General features: G+C 39.0%; 1 protein-coding gene across 14 annotated transcripts in view; it reads right to left on the reverse strand.

The window, feature by feature from the left end:
• Nucleotides 1-16,054, reverse strand: part of USP6NL (USP6 N-terminal like) — a 200,877-nt gene that overhangs the window by 95,063 nt on the left and 89,760 nt on the right. For all 14 annotated transcript variants that reach the window (XR_013928898.1, XR_013928899.1, XR_013928900.1 and 11 more), the window contains 2 exons: nt 11,691-11,730; nt 6,820-6,900 (listed from right to left, as the gene is read on the reverse strand). Coding sequence is in view for 6 of the 14 variants with exons in the window: in XM_080392035.1 (XP_080248161.1) it covers nt 6,820-6,900; nt 11,691-11,730 (121 nt within the window). In the remaining 8 variants the exon portion in view is untranslated. The remainder of the gene's footprint in view (nt 1-6,819; nt 6,901-11,690; nt 11,731-16,054) is intronic.

The following is a 16,054-nucleotide window of genomic DNA, read 5'->3' on the forward strand; positions in this document are numbered from 1 at the left end:
AATGAATTAAAAAGCTTACAGAGCAAAAATAATTAAAAAAAAAAAACACAAAACAAAAAAAACCCCACACAACTTCTCAAATTTGGAATATTCCAAATTAGCTATCTTCTCAAATAATGAAATCCATAACATCCAACATTCAGTGAAGCTTCCATGCAAAAAACCTGCAAAGCATATAACCTCCCCTTCCTTCCCCTGCCTCAATCTCTGCAATTCATAAACCCAACTAGTTCCTGGACAAGCTGTAAGGCCACTATCAGCCAGCACTAGCCTGAAGAGTAGGAACTGGCACTCTTGCTGCTGCAAGATATAGAATTGGTTTTTTTGAAAATAAAAACTCCCAGTTCTGTGAGGAAAAGCTACACAAGCAGCAGAGGGACTCTGCCACCTCAAAAAGAATCAGTGATGAGAAGCCTAAGAATTAAAAAACCTGAAAGTATATTTATAATGAAAAGAAAGTATATTTATAAAGGCTGCTGCCTTTAGAGGTTCTTCAACTTCTCTGGGTTGCATAGAAGCAAGAAAAAGCAAAAATACAAGAGTTGCTCAATCTCATTAAAAAAAAATAATCTCAGGAATGCAAAGAGGGTTCTTCATTAAGGCTCTGTGTTCAGACTCCAAATTAAGTGGAGGCTTGATTATTATATTCTGTGTGAATGCCAGAACAGCTGGAAATTGCCAGCTACCCTGATTGTTTCTCCTCTTTGTTTCCCTCTCAATTTAGGCAACTTCAATCACAGATAGATGAAGGTAGACAGTGAAAGACAGAAATACTTTGGTGGAAATACTCAAATGGGAATATAACATATAACAGTTTTATTTAATCTTTCCAGAAAGTTATGATCATACTAAGCCAGGAAGGATTTACTGTCTGTGGTGGTTGATTGTACCCTGGATTATTAAGCAGTAGAATACAAATAGGTAATAAAAGCATAAGCCAGAGAAAGACCACACGGAAACATACACTTTGCTGCTCTATGACACTTCCTGCGTAAGAAATGACTGATGGGGAGATGAAAGCTTTGTTTTGACAAATATCAAATCACGCAAAGACACAAGGGCAGTTACATACTTCAGAGACTGATGTCTGTAAGAATCATGACTACTCCACTGAAAAATGCCTAAATAATCATATAGGAATCAAGGAGTTTTATACACAAAGAGGAAGTCAGGCAGAAGTGCCAGGAGGCCTACATGGATGAACAAAGAGCTCCCAGACAAAACAAAACACAGAAAGGAAGCCTGCAGAGGGTGGAAGGAAGGAGAGGTAGCCTGGGAGGAATACAGAGAGATTGTCAGAGCAGCCAGGGACCAGGTTAGGCAAACTAAAGCCCTGATAGAATTAAATCTGTCCAGGGACATCAAGGGCAACAAGAAAAGCTTGCATAGGTATGTCAGTGATAAAAGGAAAACTAGGGAAAATGTGGGCCCTCTCTGGAAGGAGACAGGAGACCTGGCCACCTGGGATATGAAGAAGGCTGAGGTACTCAGTGACTTTTTTGCCTCAGTCTTCACAGGCAAGGGCTCCATCCACACTATCCAAGTCATGGAAGACGAAAGCAGAGACTGGGAGAACAAAGAACTGCCCACTATAGGAGAAGTTCAAGTTTGAGACCATCTAAGGAACCTGAAGATACAAAAGTCCATGGGTCCTGATGAGACGCATCCATGGGTCCTGGAGGGAACTGGCAGATGAAGCGGTTATGCCACTGTCCATCATATTTGAGAACACATAGCGGTCAGCTCTCACTGACTGGAAAAGAGGAAACATAACCCCCATTTTTAAAGAGGGGGAAAAAGGAAAACCTGGGGAACTACAGGCCAGTCTCACCTCTGTGCCCAGCAAGATCATGGAGCAGACCCTCCTGGAAACTATGCTAAGGCACAGGGAAACAGGTGTGACTGGTGACAGCCAATATGGCTTCACCAAGTGCAAATTGTGTCGGACAAATTTGGTGGCCTTCTATGACAGGGTTACAGCATTGGTAGATAAGAGAAGAACAACTGACATCATCTATCTGGACTTGTGCAAAGCATTTGACACTGTCCCACACTACATCCTTGTCTCTAAACTGGAGAGACATGGATCTGACAGATGGACAGGTGGATAAAGAATCAGCTGGATGGTGGCACTCAGAGTCACAAGGTCAAAGAGCTCAATATCCAAGTACAGATCAGTGACAGCTAGAATTCCTCAGGGGTTTGTATCAGGACTGACACTGTTTAACATCTTTGTTGGTGACATAGCAAGATTGAGTGCACTCTCAGCAAGCCTGCCGCTGACACCAAGCCATGTGGTGCAGTCAACATGCTGGAAGGAAGGGATGCCATCGAGAGGGACACTTACAGGCCTGAGAGTAGGCCCATGTGCAAACCTCATGAAGTTCAACAAGGACAGGTGCAAGGTCCTGCACCCGGATCAGAGGAACCCCAGTATCAATACAGGCTGGTGGAGAATGGATTGAGAGCAGCCCTGAGAAGGACTTGGGGGTGTAGGATGACAAGAAGCTCAACGTGACCTGGCAATGCACATTTGCAGCCCAGAAAGCCAACCGTATCCTGGGCTGCATCAAAAGAAGCATGGCCAGCAGGCTGGGGGAGGTGATTCTCCTCCTCTGCTCTGCTCTCCTGAGATCCCATCTGCAGCGCTGAGTCCAGCTCTGGGATCCCCAACAAAAAAAGGACATGGACCTGTTGGAGTGAGTCCAGAAGAGGGCTATGAAGATGCTCAGAGGGCTAGAGCACCTCTCCTATGAAGACAGGCTGGGAGAGTTTGGGTTCTTCAGCCTGGAGAAGAGAAGGCTCTGGGGAGACCTTACAGCATGTTCCAGTACCTAAAAGGGCCTGCAAGAAAACTGGAGAGGGACTTTGTACAAGGGAAGTAGTGACAGGACAGGGGTGAATGGCTTTAAACTGAAACAGAATAAATTTAGATTAGATGTTAGGAAGAAATTCTTTACTGTGAGGGCGGCGAGGAGCTGGCAGAGGCTGCCCAGAGCAGCTGTGGATGCTCTATATCTGGCAGTGCTCAAGGCCAGGTTGGACGGGGCTTGAAGCGACCTGGGCTGGTGGAAGGTGACCCTGCCCATGGCAGTGGGTTGTAACGAGATGATCTTTAATGTCCCTTCCAATCCAAACCATTCTATGAAACGACATGGTTATAGAGTTCTACGTGGGTTCATTTTACTATGCCATCCTTCATTAATTCTAAATCATTACTCAAATATGGTAAAGACTGGCACATTTCTGGTCTCAATGTGACAACTCTTCCACCTCTTTCTAGTCTCTCATGGTCACACCTTGCTGCCCTCCATTCCCCCCTCCCTCCTTTTTCTTTCCATTAGGTTTAAAGTACAAAAGTTCTAATGGAAGACAGTGTGAAGCGCCCAGAGCTCCCATCTCTCAATATATTCTGCAATAAAGATCAAGGGAAGATATAAATTGAAGTTCTTGCATGCACGCACACACATCACTGTGTTAATGTTTTCTCATTAATTCTCCATGCGAAGTTACGATGGGAAAAAATAAGGCAGCAGCCTATAAGCTGCTCTGCAAGAGTATTAAAGGAAAGCTGTATCTTGCAATTAAGCATGTGACAATTTTGGATAATGTAATCAAATATATGGATTCATTTACAGTATGAATACAGTATGTATGTAGTACGAACAGATTTCTTCAAGGCAAAATGCTCTCAGCTGTACATCATGAAGGTTCATTACGAACACGCTGTCTAAATATCTGCACTTTGTACATACCTGCTCTGTCGCTGGGACCATCACCACCTCTGGCTCTCCCTTGCTCTCTTTAAGGACAGAAGCATCTAAAGTATGCCATTTTCCAAACCCAAGCCATCACTACAATTACCACCTATAACCCTACTTTATTACTGTTGTTGCTGCAATGTTCCCTTTACTGCTGTTTCTAAACAACGCTGATTTCTGGAGCAGTCAGACTGCACTGGAACCGCGAGAGGGTCAGGTAAGGTGAGTCTTTTAAGACAGGATGTTCATTTTCTTTAGCAATTTGTTCCGCTAGTGTTAAACCACTTTATCCAATCAAGTGAAGACAGAAAGCAAGAGTCAGGAATTGTTGCATTACTTCTATACTTCAAGAAGGCAAGCATGGAAAGCTGGTGCATTCTTCCAACACACTTTTCAGATAAAAACCTGTCTTTAGTTGTGAGTTTTGTACAATCCTGAAATCATCATCAGGCTTTCCATAAAAAGCAGTGACAAACAATGTCTGACTTTCCACTGCATGCCTGGGAGGAGGCAGCAGCTGATTCTTTATTCTGTATGTTCTGGTTCACTTACCATATAAGATGCAGGAAAGAATAAGGAAAACACCCTTGTTTTTAAAGCCTTATGTGCTCCATCAGAGTCTTAAAATCAGTGACAATTTTTCCTAGCCTCAAGCAAAGTTCATCCCCTTTATGAATATATTGAATTATTACTGCCACTACTCATAGTTCAGTATATAATTTGTAACATGAACTGAAACTCTGCTCAGCTGATCTGCTATACTTTCTGCATGCCTGGTGAATAGAGTTATTAGTTAGGTTGCTGTATCATGGACCGACATCACCAATGGCTGAAGAGGAAGATTGCTGCTGCTTAGACAACACGTAGCTATTGTATTACCTGAAAGGTCATATTTAACATTCTCTTTGCAAATGAAGTAGCTGTTACACAGGGGTTTTGATCATCCCTTTGACTTGGACTTGAGTTTCAAATCACCCATTCGCCACAGCAAAGAAACAAAGCCACAAGCGTTATGACCTCTAGCTTCTCCTTCCAGAGAAGATGACAGGACAGAAAATAGGATTGTAAGAAAAACTTGGGGAAAAAAATATTACTTTTTCATGCATGCACTTCATATTTTAAGAAAATTAATTTGTTAGCTTTTAGTTATACCCCGAAAAACATCAACCACTGGCTGTGGTGTTTTCAAGAACAGCAAAGTGCAAGACATAGCTACTATTCTCAAAACCAAAGGTAGTAAGCAGACATGGGGTCGGGGGGGGGGGGGGGGGGTGGGGGTGGGTGGGGAAGGGAGGGCATGATGTGTAAATTTCTGCCTCTACTTTAATTGTAGTGTTTCAGTTCCCCGCTCATCATTCTCTCTCTTTATAAAGTTTTCCACTTTGTACAGAACAATTTGCTAGGCCAGTAAGGGAGTTGGCTAATGTTGCAGGCCAGTCATCCAGGCAGTCACCTGGGACGTGTAAGAGTTGTCTTCCAGTCGTCAACAAAATACAGCAGCATCAGGTAACACCAACAGAATCCCTGACTGAAAAGGCAAGTTTTAAGCCCTATTGAGGAGAAAGGGAATTTGAATTTGGGAATGTTATATTCTGTGCATTATTCACCAAATGGCCACAAGAACAGTTATGAAAACCTCCCCAGAACACAGTGCTGGGAATATAGCCTCTCCAGCATGTTTCTTGCCAGCTGAAATACTTTCATAATTTTAAAATGGCCAAGACTACAATTCTAGCAAGTAAACTATTCACATGAAAGTCCCGATTTAGCTTTGCAAGGCAAGTAAAAGCACTTAGGATAAAAATAATTCTGTAACTAGAAATCTCAAAACAATTTAAAGATTATTAATGGGCAGTTCACTTCCTCCAAATTCACCTGCAGCTTCACACAGAAACAAATTTTACCTTCCCCCCCGCCCCCCTCTTTGAAGTCAGGAAATGTAGCACTGCTGGTCACTGTTAGGTAGCTGCCAGCAGACTTCAGTTCTTCTGTATTGACTCCAAAATAAAAACATCCCATCAAGGTATAAAGTATTCTATTCAAAAGTAGATCCCAGTCATACCATCAAAAATTACCTTCTCATGAAGACTGAATGCTGCATTGTGTATTATTCAGAGAAAAAACCCAGACTTGTCCCAAGGGGGAAGGGCACTGAATGGCTTCCTATAGTTTTTACCTTCTCCCTTAGTGCAACTCTCCTTTTAACAAAGCAACCAGGTATATTGTAAGGTAGTGTAACACACAAAAAAGTGTGATAATTTAAACATCAAACTATATGCCCTATGTCATGACTAACCGGTTTCCTTGGAGAGTTATTCAAGGCAGTTTTCACTATTCCACCACTGTAAGCTATCCTAGACCTGTCAGTAAACTTGGGCTGCAGAAAAAAAAAGGGGTGGGGTGGGGGTGAAATGGTTGGAAACCATCAAAGAGAAGATTAATAATAAAAAAACTCATGTAGAACTTAATAAGACACCACCAGTAACTCAAAAGAATAACTTCAAATACAATATTAATTAGTACAATATCCAGCATACAAAAGGAATTAAAAGTTAAAATTCGTAACCCCAGAAAGACGATTTATGATTCCTGAAGAATTCAGCTATACCCATTTTAAAGGTATGCCCTCTATAAAGAGTTTTCTTTTTTTCCCCTCCTTCGCATTCTCAAAGCCTAAATCAAACACAACTTCTAGATCTCTTCAAGACAAGACAAGCAGGTCTGACGCTTTATCCTGTCCACAGATTATTCTGCAGATGTGAACACAGCATGCTGTGTGATCCTAGTTCCAACCCCACAGTGCAAGCACAAAGCAGTACAGGACACAATTATTACTATGGAATGTTAGAGAGCCTACGCACTACTGCCCTTAGAAATTCCTTGCATTTGACCACTGCATTTGTTGGATTATTACATAGTACTGTATTTTTGAAGAATACAAAGCCTTTTCCTTATGGGTTGGTGGTTTTTTTTCAGTTCTCAGAGACAATCTAATGTAAGGTTATACATTTATTCAGAAGCAATAGCTAGTGAAAAAAGCATGTGTAACTTTATTTACCTTTTCACTATTCTTGTATTTTTCCCAGCTTTTCAGCATCTTAAGCCATTTTGTAGTTCTTTCAATTTCAAGGTGCTTTTGCTGAAAAGAAAACAGAATTTTTAAATATTTTCAGAATGAATAAATTTAAAATTATTTCTTTTTCTAAAATTACCAAGAAAAAGTTTAACATCATCAACTTTTTATCTGGTCATCTAAGAGCAGCAACAAAGAGTAACATCAGTTCACTTAAAGCATCCAAAAAAAACAGCCAACCAAAAACCAAACAGAAAGTCTTTTTCAGCACTATGTAAAGAATTGTATTTTGTAAGAGGAGTTTAAGTACAAGATTTATAAGTTTCTTCTCTACATACTTTCGGCAAGTACAAAAATCTTCGATTTGTTTTTAAACTCTAATTTCCAGGCAAATAATTTCTGCTGCATGCTTCTTAGAAGTTAGTTGACTTTGAAATTATCTTCTCTACCCAGAGTTGCCCTGAACATAATTAGCTACTGTTTTCCAGTGATCACACAAACTATCCCTTCTTCAAAGGCACACAGTTAAAAAGGCATGAAGTACATGAACAAAAACAAGCGCACACAAGGGTGACAATACAGTAGCAGAAGTAGGAATAAACTCTCATACTGGACATTAAAAGCTATAAAGCCTTGCTATAATTCTCATCCTTGGCTTGGTACATTTTTACCTAAATGGCCCTATATCTTTACGTCAAGGATTTCTTCTGAAGGTAAGACCTCCTTGCTTAAATTATATTACTGACAAGAATATTTTAGTAACAAGATAAAATGAGAATTCAAAACAAAACAAACCCCATTGTCTCATAATAAATAGTTCTTTATAGTATAACATGTAACAATAATTATGTGAATTCCACACATTATTTCTATTACATATGGCTATATAAAAGCACAGGATAACCCTACTACCTTCAAAATTCTACCTATGAAAATATTTCTACAGTTGTCATAAACCTCCTGAATTTGGGAAAAAAAACAAGCGCTTGGAATTAGCTATTTTAGTCCCTGGAATTTCAAGGCACAGCCAAAAGAAATCTGTGTTTTGTTGTGTCCAATGATAAGAAGAATTTTAGTATGTATTGTTACATGCTGTAAAGTAGGTGAGATGTCTCTGATTATACTACAAAGTTAACTATTAACTGTATTTTTTTAAAAAAATATATTAATGACACTATTTCAGCTCTTTCATAATGCTTTGGAGTTGTGGATCCATGCTGGAAAAGCTAAAGTAGAAAAAAGTATGTGTGTGGCTATCGCTGTCTCTTGAAAGATGTATATAAAAAATAATTTAGTTTTTTGTAAAGGAGAGTCCCTCTACCTCCAACTTCAAATCCAGGGCTTAATAAAGACAGGAAGGATATTTTGTTTCTTATGGTTAGCAGTGCAATCTGGTAGCAATGTAGAAGTTTAATTTCAGAGCTCTGCAGGATACTGAAAACTTATTAACACTTTCATTAAGTATTCATTAAGTCAACTTGCACGTGAAATGTCGGGGAAAAATATAAAAGAAAATTATTACTTATTGTTTCAACTGAATTCTGATTTTATTTCTAGATTTTACTCATCAGAATTTGTGCATTCTTTCTTGGCTATCAGCGCAACACAATGGGCAAAGGACCTCTTTAATCCAGGAGCCCAAAGCCTTGCACTTGCAGAATTATGACTTGATGACTGTTTAGGTCCATCCCAACCATGATTCAGTCCATGAAATATCCTAGAAATAAGTTGGGTTTGGTTAAGTTATGTTTACTTGCATCTGATTGACATAAATATGAGATAAGTGTAAGAAAATTATGGAGAAAGAACGTCCTCTACTTTTCAGCCATAAGTTTACCTAGCTACTCATGTTTCAATCAACTGCCCACATTCTTGTTCAGGTTCCATGCTGTGTGTGGTAATATCTCAACTCTTTCTTTTTTTTTTTTTTTTTTTTTTTAATTATTTTTTAAAAAACTAAAACACTTTTCTTAAGTGTCAGGTTACAGGGTAACTAGAAAAGCTACTGCTTCCCAGATTTTTCATAGGTTTTACAACACTGTTTCTGATTCTCTTCCACACTTACAACCCCTTTAAGAAAGCAGCATTTTTAACATCTCTTAAAGCAGATGTTCTCTAGGCATAGTTTAGATAGCAGGAATAACATTGCTATCGAGTCAGGAAAGGTCTCTGCCCTCAACAGGTTTTTCAGATAATTGGTAAGAAAAATAAAACCCTATCTGCTCCCACAGTCTTTTTGTTTGGATGTTTGATCTACTTTCAAGATTTTTGGTCTTTTGAGCCAGAAGCTTACTTCAATCATATGTTTGTTCACACTTTTATGTCTTCGGTGTCAATTTATCCCAGTTCTCAAGTGATGCTACTATAGTCAAAATAGCAATTATTTCTGTGTTTAGCTGTTGAAAACTTTTAGCTATTTTTTTTCCAGCCTGAATTATGTTCGCTTTCATGACTAACAGGTGTAACACTGAAAACATGGATAGATCTGACACAGCTCATTGCAGAGCAGAGGGATGCTGCTGCTGCTCTTTTAGGCAAATTCCTTGTAGTTGTCACTAAAAAAATAATTTAAAAGATATCCATTTATCTGTCTAAGTGCATTTTACACTTTGAAGCATTTTTGCCATTGGGAATAACAGAATCCCTAACTGAAGCAAAGGAGGTTTCTTACTCTTGTGTCAGTAAATAATACACTACAGAAAGCAAAAAAAGCATGAAGTTGGCAAGCATCCATCTTTTGTGGAGCATTCTACCTTCCTGGAGAGCAAGTGTGCTAGAGCTAAGGCTTGAAAGAGTGCTTTAGCAGAAGCCTCAGACAAAACCAGAACTCACTGAACTGTTCACTGGAGAATTTATAATCAAGTAAACCAAAGACAAAACCTAACAAACTAAAAATTACTTACAAAACATTTCATAGCACTTTAAAAAGTGTCAGACACAGAGTCCAGATTTCCTAAGGTCAGTTCTCTAATTTTCTCCTCTAGATGATCTTTCCTCCCCTCCCCTAGTTTTATTTCAGATGTGCTGGATGATTCACCTGAAGGTTAAGTAGTTAATGATGTAGGACAATGATTTGGTGCGCTTAAGTCACCAAACACACAGCGAGGAAATGAAACATCAAAATTACTCTGCATTCACAGTAATAAAGACTATTCTAAAAATATCATGCACATAAATACATACACAGAAAACCCAGCTTAAGCTTCACACTAGAATGTACATGAGGAATAGATATTCAAAAGTCTCAAGGATACACAACCCTTTAAATAAGTTGCAAACATAATGATAACGTGACTTAGTAGTATTTTTTAAAATTCATAAGTAAGGCAAAAGGAAAGCATAAACAGTTCGGCCAAGCAAGTGACTTTTTTAGTGTTAGCCTACATTAACGTGGTATATTAATTATCCCATGAATGGTATCTTGAAAATTGTAAAGATTCAAACACCGATGATAGAATACAAGATATTCCTCAAACCAGCAGAGGTCAGGATATCATCAGGAGTATAACTAGGAGTCCAATACAGGACCATTACTGTATGATTATAAAAAGACACGAGACTTGCAATTTAATATTGACTCAGTTTCTATGCTGACACTTTGTCTGAGACAGCATGAATACAATATGGGACAGAGGAATGAGACACTATTTCCCTCCAATAATTTAAGGCTAACTACAAAGCCATAGTGAATCGGAGCTGCAAAACATATACTATAATAACTACAAGCTGTCTAATACTTATGTTCATAGGCTCACCACCCTGCTGTGTCCTTCTGAAGGAAACAAAATTATATATGCACTCATTATGTTATTAAATGTAATGAAACATGGTCAGGAAAATGCAACTATCTCAGGCTGCAAACACAGAAACACACATGAACCAATTCAAAACAAAAAGGACTCACAAGTTCCCTTCTTTTATGAGAAGCATTTCTTACCAGCCCTATACTGAAGCTCAAAACAATTCAGTTTGAGAACCACAGAACACCTCGGGGAGATGTGCTGCCTTGGAACAAGTCATCCCATCCTTCTTCCATGCACCTACCGATTTGTGCAGCCAAGAGGGCTACCTTAAATTTACAGCTTTAAATATTTTACCTTGAGCTTTGTGATGATACAGAAGATCCATATGGACAAACAAAAACGATGTGATCTGGTCTTGTAGATAACAATGGGCCTGACAGACCAAGGGGAAATACCAAGAGTAATTTCTGCTTGTCTGGACCTTATTAAGCTCCATTTATTTTAATGAAAGCTTTCCACGTTCCCAAATATCAGTTCCCCAGCTTCTCCTCCAGTACCCTCCAGCAGCAGAAGGAATTTTGAACTAGAGCCTGCACCAGCTTCTGACAGGTCTTGCATGTCCAGAACACACCTGGCTCGTCTCAGCATTACAAGGGAGGCTGTCATGTTTCAGTGGCAGCCAAAATATTTGTCACCATTTACCAAACTAGAAAAGCAAGCTACACTCCTCAGGGGATGGCTGCATACACCTCAGCATCAAGCCACCACCTCACTTAGACAATCCATCCATCCATCCAGCACAGCTAATGACAGCTTGTGACACAGAGACAACAGCTCTTGCTCTTCCAGGGCAGAGACCAATTTGATCTCTTAAGGAGCTCTTGTTGCCTTTACTAACTCATATAATTGCTGAGGAAAACAGAGGTCTTGCTGCAACTAGTAGATGTAAGATCATGTGGGCCCCAAGGGATCTGTAGGCAAGTTAACATACTGCTTTGGGAATGTAAATCACTAAAATGCTTCATTTCATTTCACAGTGATTTATATATAAAAAGTTGTAAGCCTGTAAATGTTTACTTCCTAGTCAAAAAAACTGGAAGGCACTGGACTTACCTTTTCTATTGCTGCATCGTGGACAGGAAGCTCCTCTGGACTGAAAACAAAGAGATAGTCCACATATTAGCCTTGGTTAATCTTGGCACAAAAATAATTTCGGTACAGGTTCTTACAAGTAATCATTTAGAGTAGCAACATGTAGTAACAAGTAAACAAGGATTTTGAACTTTAAGGAAGACAGACAATGACACACAGGAACCCTTGGAATTTATTTTTTAACCACAGTAAAACAATATATTAAGTACAGAATTACGACTATTTCAGTCTTAAACCTTCAAAATCATAGTTGCGTAGCTTCAAAAGACAATGACTTAACATTTTTAGTTTTTTTCTTCTGTAAAACCACCCTGTGCTGTACTGCTGAACTGAGAGCTAAGGGAATTTTTGTTTTGTTTATCAGACCATACTACTCTTAGCTGAAACACCCCTATCAAAGGTTTTCCTTCTTTACTACTGTGCCCTGTGAAAGGCACTGAGGCTTTGCTTGACTTAGGAGAAGTCTACAAAACTCTCTAAAACTCACTCTGACTAACAGGGAGGAAGTGGCAGGGGGAAAAAAGAAAAACCCAGACTATTAGCAAAAATCAGTTTTATTACTAGGGATCTAATTGTTTTAAAAAACACAGTCCTTTAACTTCTTAGCCTAACTCTAAAAAGGCAGGTTATGAATGGAAAGCTTGAAAAGAAGCCTTTGAACAGATACATTTTCAGTCTTTATATTATTTTAGTTTTTCTTAGTTAAAGAACTTCTGCTTTTCTTATCAAAAATAACTGGACCACTCTGATGCCAAATGAACCTGTTTGCCTGCATCGTCTGCAGCTTCTGAAAATGTAGCAGCTCATCTGTAAGTAGCAAGGCTCCATTTTTCTGTTCTACAGATCAGATAAATAACACACCCAACAAAACCCTCCTTAAAAGGGACTAGGACTAAAAAACAGGCATCATGTAAAATCCTTTTTTTAAAAAAAAAAAAAGTTTCTACCAAGTTTTGATATTATGGAAAAATTCCTACCCACATCATTATAGCTTTCTATAATAGAATATTAAAACCCAGTATTTTAAACCTGTACCAAATCTGCAAGGGCAAGAAATCCACTGGGGAAGGCTACAAAAGTAGATGTTGCTGCAGTCAATGCAAGAACAGTCCAACTGAAAATGCTTGAATTATCTTTGATCTCACTTCATTTAAAAGATGCAGTTTCAGATTCAGAAGTTATATTTGAATAAAGAAATACATTTGAAGTACTTCATATAATGGAAAAGCTTGCTCTAAGCAACACCTTTTTGGAGACCACATACACAAGCCAAAGTTTCCAGTACACAGCCTAGAAATTAATTTTAAATCCTGAAGAGCGTTCCCTTTGAACAGCATTGCAAAAAGCATAATCTCTTCATTTAAAAGCACTTTCCAAGTATCTGGAAGTTTTCTTGATGAGCATCAAAATAAAAAAAAAATCTGATTAAAATCTAATTCACTAGAAATTGCCTATATTCAGTGCTACCCGAGGTTGTAAATGTTATAAAATTACAGTTATATGGGAATGTGTGCAATACTAAATTAACAAACTGAAAGTAGGCCCTTTCTAAGCCAAATATCACCTAGAAATTAAGCTTATTTGAACAGAAATGAAAAAATAGGCAAAGGGGAAGAAAAAATTAATAATCTGCTGGGGGGTGGTGGTGGTGATGTTTGTTTTAGATTTAAGTACAAAGATTGCTAAGCCTTTCAAAGGTCACTTAAAATTTTCAGTTCTTTAGTGACAGTTGCAGGTGCTCCCTACCTCCACCAGAAGCACCATGGTGTTCACACAGCAAGACAAGCCCGCAGCAGCCTTGCTCTTTGTGGCCCTACAAGATCACACCAGCAGCTGGCTGCACGCACAGGAAACATTTTTTTTTCTGCCAGTGCTGTCAGCAACGTGCAAGACACCGATCTGACAGTTCTGCATCCCTGCAGACTCACACCAGGCACAGCAACTCATCTGCTGAACTGGTACCTCTTGACAGCTTGTCTTCACATTTCCTAACCTGGCATGGAAGCTAATCACATGAAAGATTGATCAAGACTTCTTTTATCACAAAGTAAGAATATGAATCGCAATGATTTATTAAGGAATTACTCTTTGCTAATTTTGCAAGTTATCACTGATGTGCAAATGAAAGGCATGGCTGAATCTACCGGGCAGTGAAAGAAGGCTCTTTGTCCTGGGAAGCAGACCTGTACTCCCTCACCAAATTAATCCAGCAGCAAACTGATGACCACATCCCTTGTCATTTCTTTAGCTGCACAGCTACGCACTAATACCATATACCTATAAATTTTATGCACTGAAATCCCACAGGAGCACATTAAGCCAGCCCCGTATTTTTACTCCCCAAGATGCTGCTGGCAGCTGAGCACCAGGAAAACCTCGCAGAAGCTGAGCACATTGCCCCAGGCTGCTCAGTAACTCACTGGACTAGAACAGGAGCTCCTGGAGATCTTCCTCTCAATTAACTAGATAGCACTGACTACACACATGCACTCACATACATACTATTCAAATCTCTCCTGCAAGGACCAAGGGAAAGGCGCAGTGGGCAAACTCTCAATCCCCTAAACATATTTTAAATAAACACATTTCCATTTAGTGTATGCATTTACTATGTAGAAGCACCTTACAATTTTTTTTTCTAAAAAGGATTAGATGGGATCAGACACAAAATCAATTCATGTCTATTAATCAGCGTAATTTTATTGTACCTTCTTTTTCTTTGTAATAAATCTTCTCCTTTCTTTCCCAGCTTAGCCAATCTACTATTGTTATACCTTCATTTTTTAATGTTGCATCTTCTCCCACTGTCCCCCGCCTATTTAAACTTGTATTTTTCCCCCAATCATTTTTATCTGCGATACTTCAAGTAATAATGCAAAGCAGTAAACAATATTAACATAACATAGCTACATCCTGCCCTAAGATGTCTGCTTTCTTTTAATAGCTCAAGTAATATTCATTTAGGGGATACAGAGAAGAACAGGACTGATTAACATAATTAGCTTGGAACAATACAATACTTGATATCCAAAAGAGGAGTCACAAAGACAACTTTTAACTGAACTCACGTAAATAAGGTCTCACTTCACAGAAATGAAATCTTAACACTGTATAGTCCACAATATATAAAGATCCAAACTGGGTAAATTCACTGGTTTAATCAGACAGGAATCAAGAATCATTAGGTCTGGTATGTGCCTTTGCCCCAGGTGTAAGGACAACAGCCTCCCACCCACAGGCTGGGTGGCCCATGCTGGAACCCAACAGTAGTTCAAGGGCTCTGGCATTACAGCATTAAGAGAAAGCTCTAGACAATGTTGTGTACAGGCTTGGGAGCTGAAAAAACTCTGGGACCAAACCCTAACGCCAGTAACGAGCAGGTTCGAGACAATGACATGCTAGGTCTCCTACTAGAAGGCTCTTCAAAGACATTTCATGGACAGGAAATAGACTCCAAGGTTTAACTGGAACTCAGGATCTCTACCCGTGGTCCTCACTGGCGGTGATCTGCAGCACCAGCCAAAAGTCGTCTTTCTACCTTTCAGTCTGAACTACTACCACCTTCTGGTGAGGACTGTAAGGCCTATAAGAAGTTAAAAACACACCTGTAATTTACTTTTGAAGAACAAGGACTTGCTTGAAAAAAACTTTCATTATTAATTATACTCGATGAATGGATTTTACATCTTTAAATCCACCACGATGGCTAACACAGGTTTTCATAAATTTTTCAAGATCACTTAAAAGAAATATTATTCTTAAATGCATAAATATCTGACGCTTCAGAACATTGCAGATCTATGGTTTTGACCACTAAGCTATGTGTTGTAATTAGTCTCCTCAAGTAACAGTGGTAGTTTTAAATTGAAATGTCTCAGACTTAACAAGCTTAAGCCACCTACCCACTGCCGCTGTTTAAATCAGTCTTCTTTAGGCAGCACTTTGATATATTTGTTCAATATAAACACATGGAAAGACTTTCTCATATTAGTCACTCATCAGATTTATTCTTTTCCTACATTTGTATTTAAATCCCAAGTAAGTTCCCTGCTGGCTCAAATCACAGCATCTTCCTGCTTCTAGTTTGGATCAAGTAAATTTAAGACGTGTAAAGGCACCTCCATCATTTGCAGCTTCAGTGTAGGAGGGAAGAAGTTCAGTGCAACGATCAGCAATCTTCATATGTTGATAACCCCAGAACTGTAAATTCTAGTGGATCAATTCAATTCTTAACAGTTCCAAGCTGTATAAACCCTGACACTGAATTTTTCCTTAGGGGGGTGGGGGTTATGTGGCAAAAATTGACCATAATAGACTAAAAAAAT

This window comes from Falco punctatus (genome assembly GCF_963210335.1).
Source record: "Falco punctatus genome assembly, chromosome: 6".
Classification (NCBI taxonomy): domain Eukaryota; kingdom Metazoa; phylum Chordata; class Aves; order Falconiformes; family Falconidae; genus Falco; species Falco punctatus.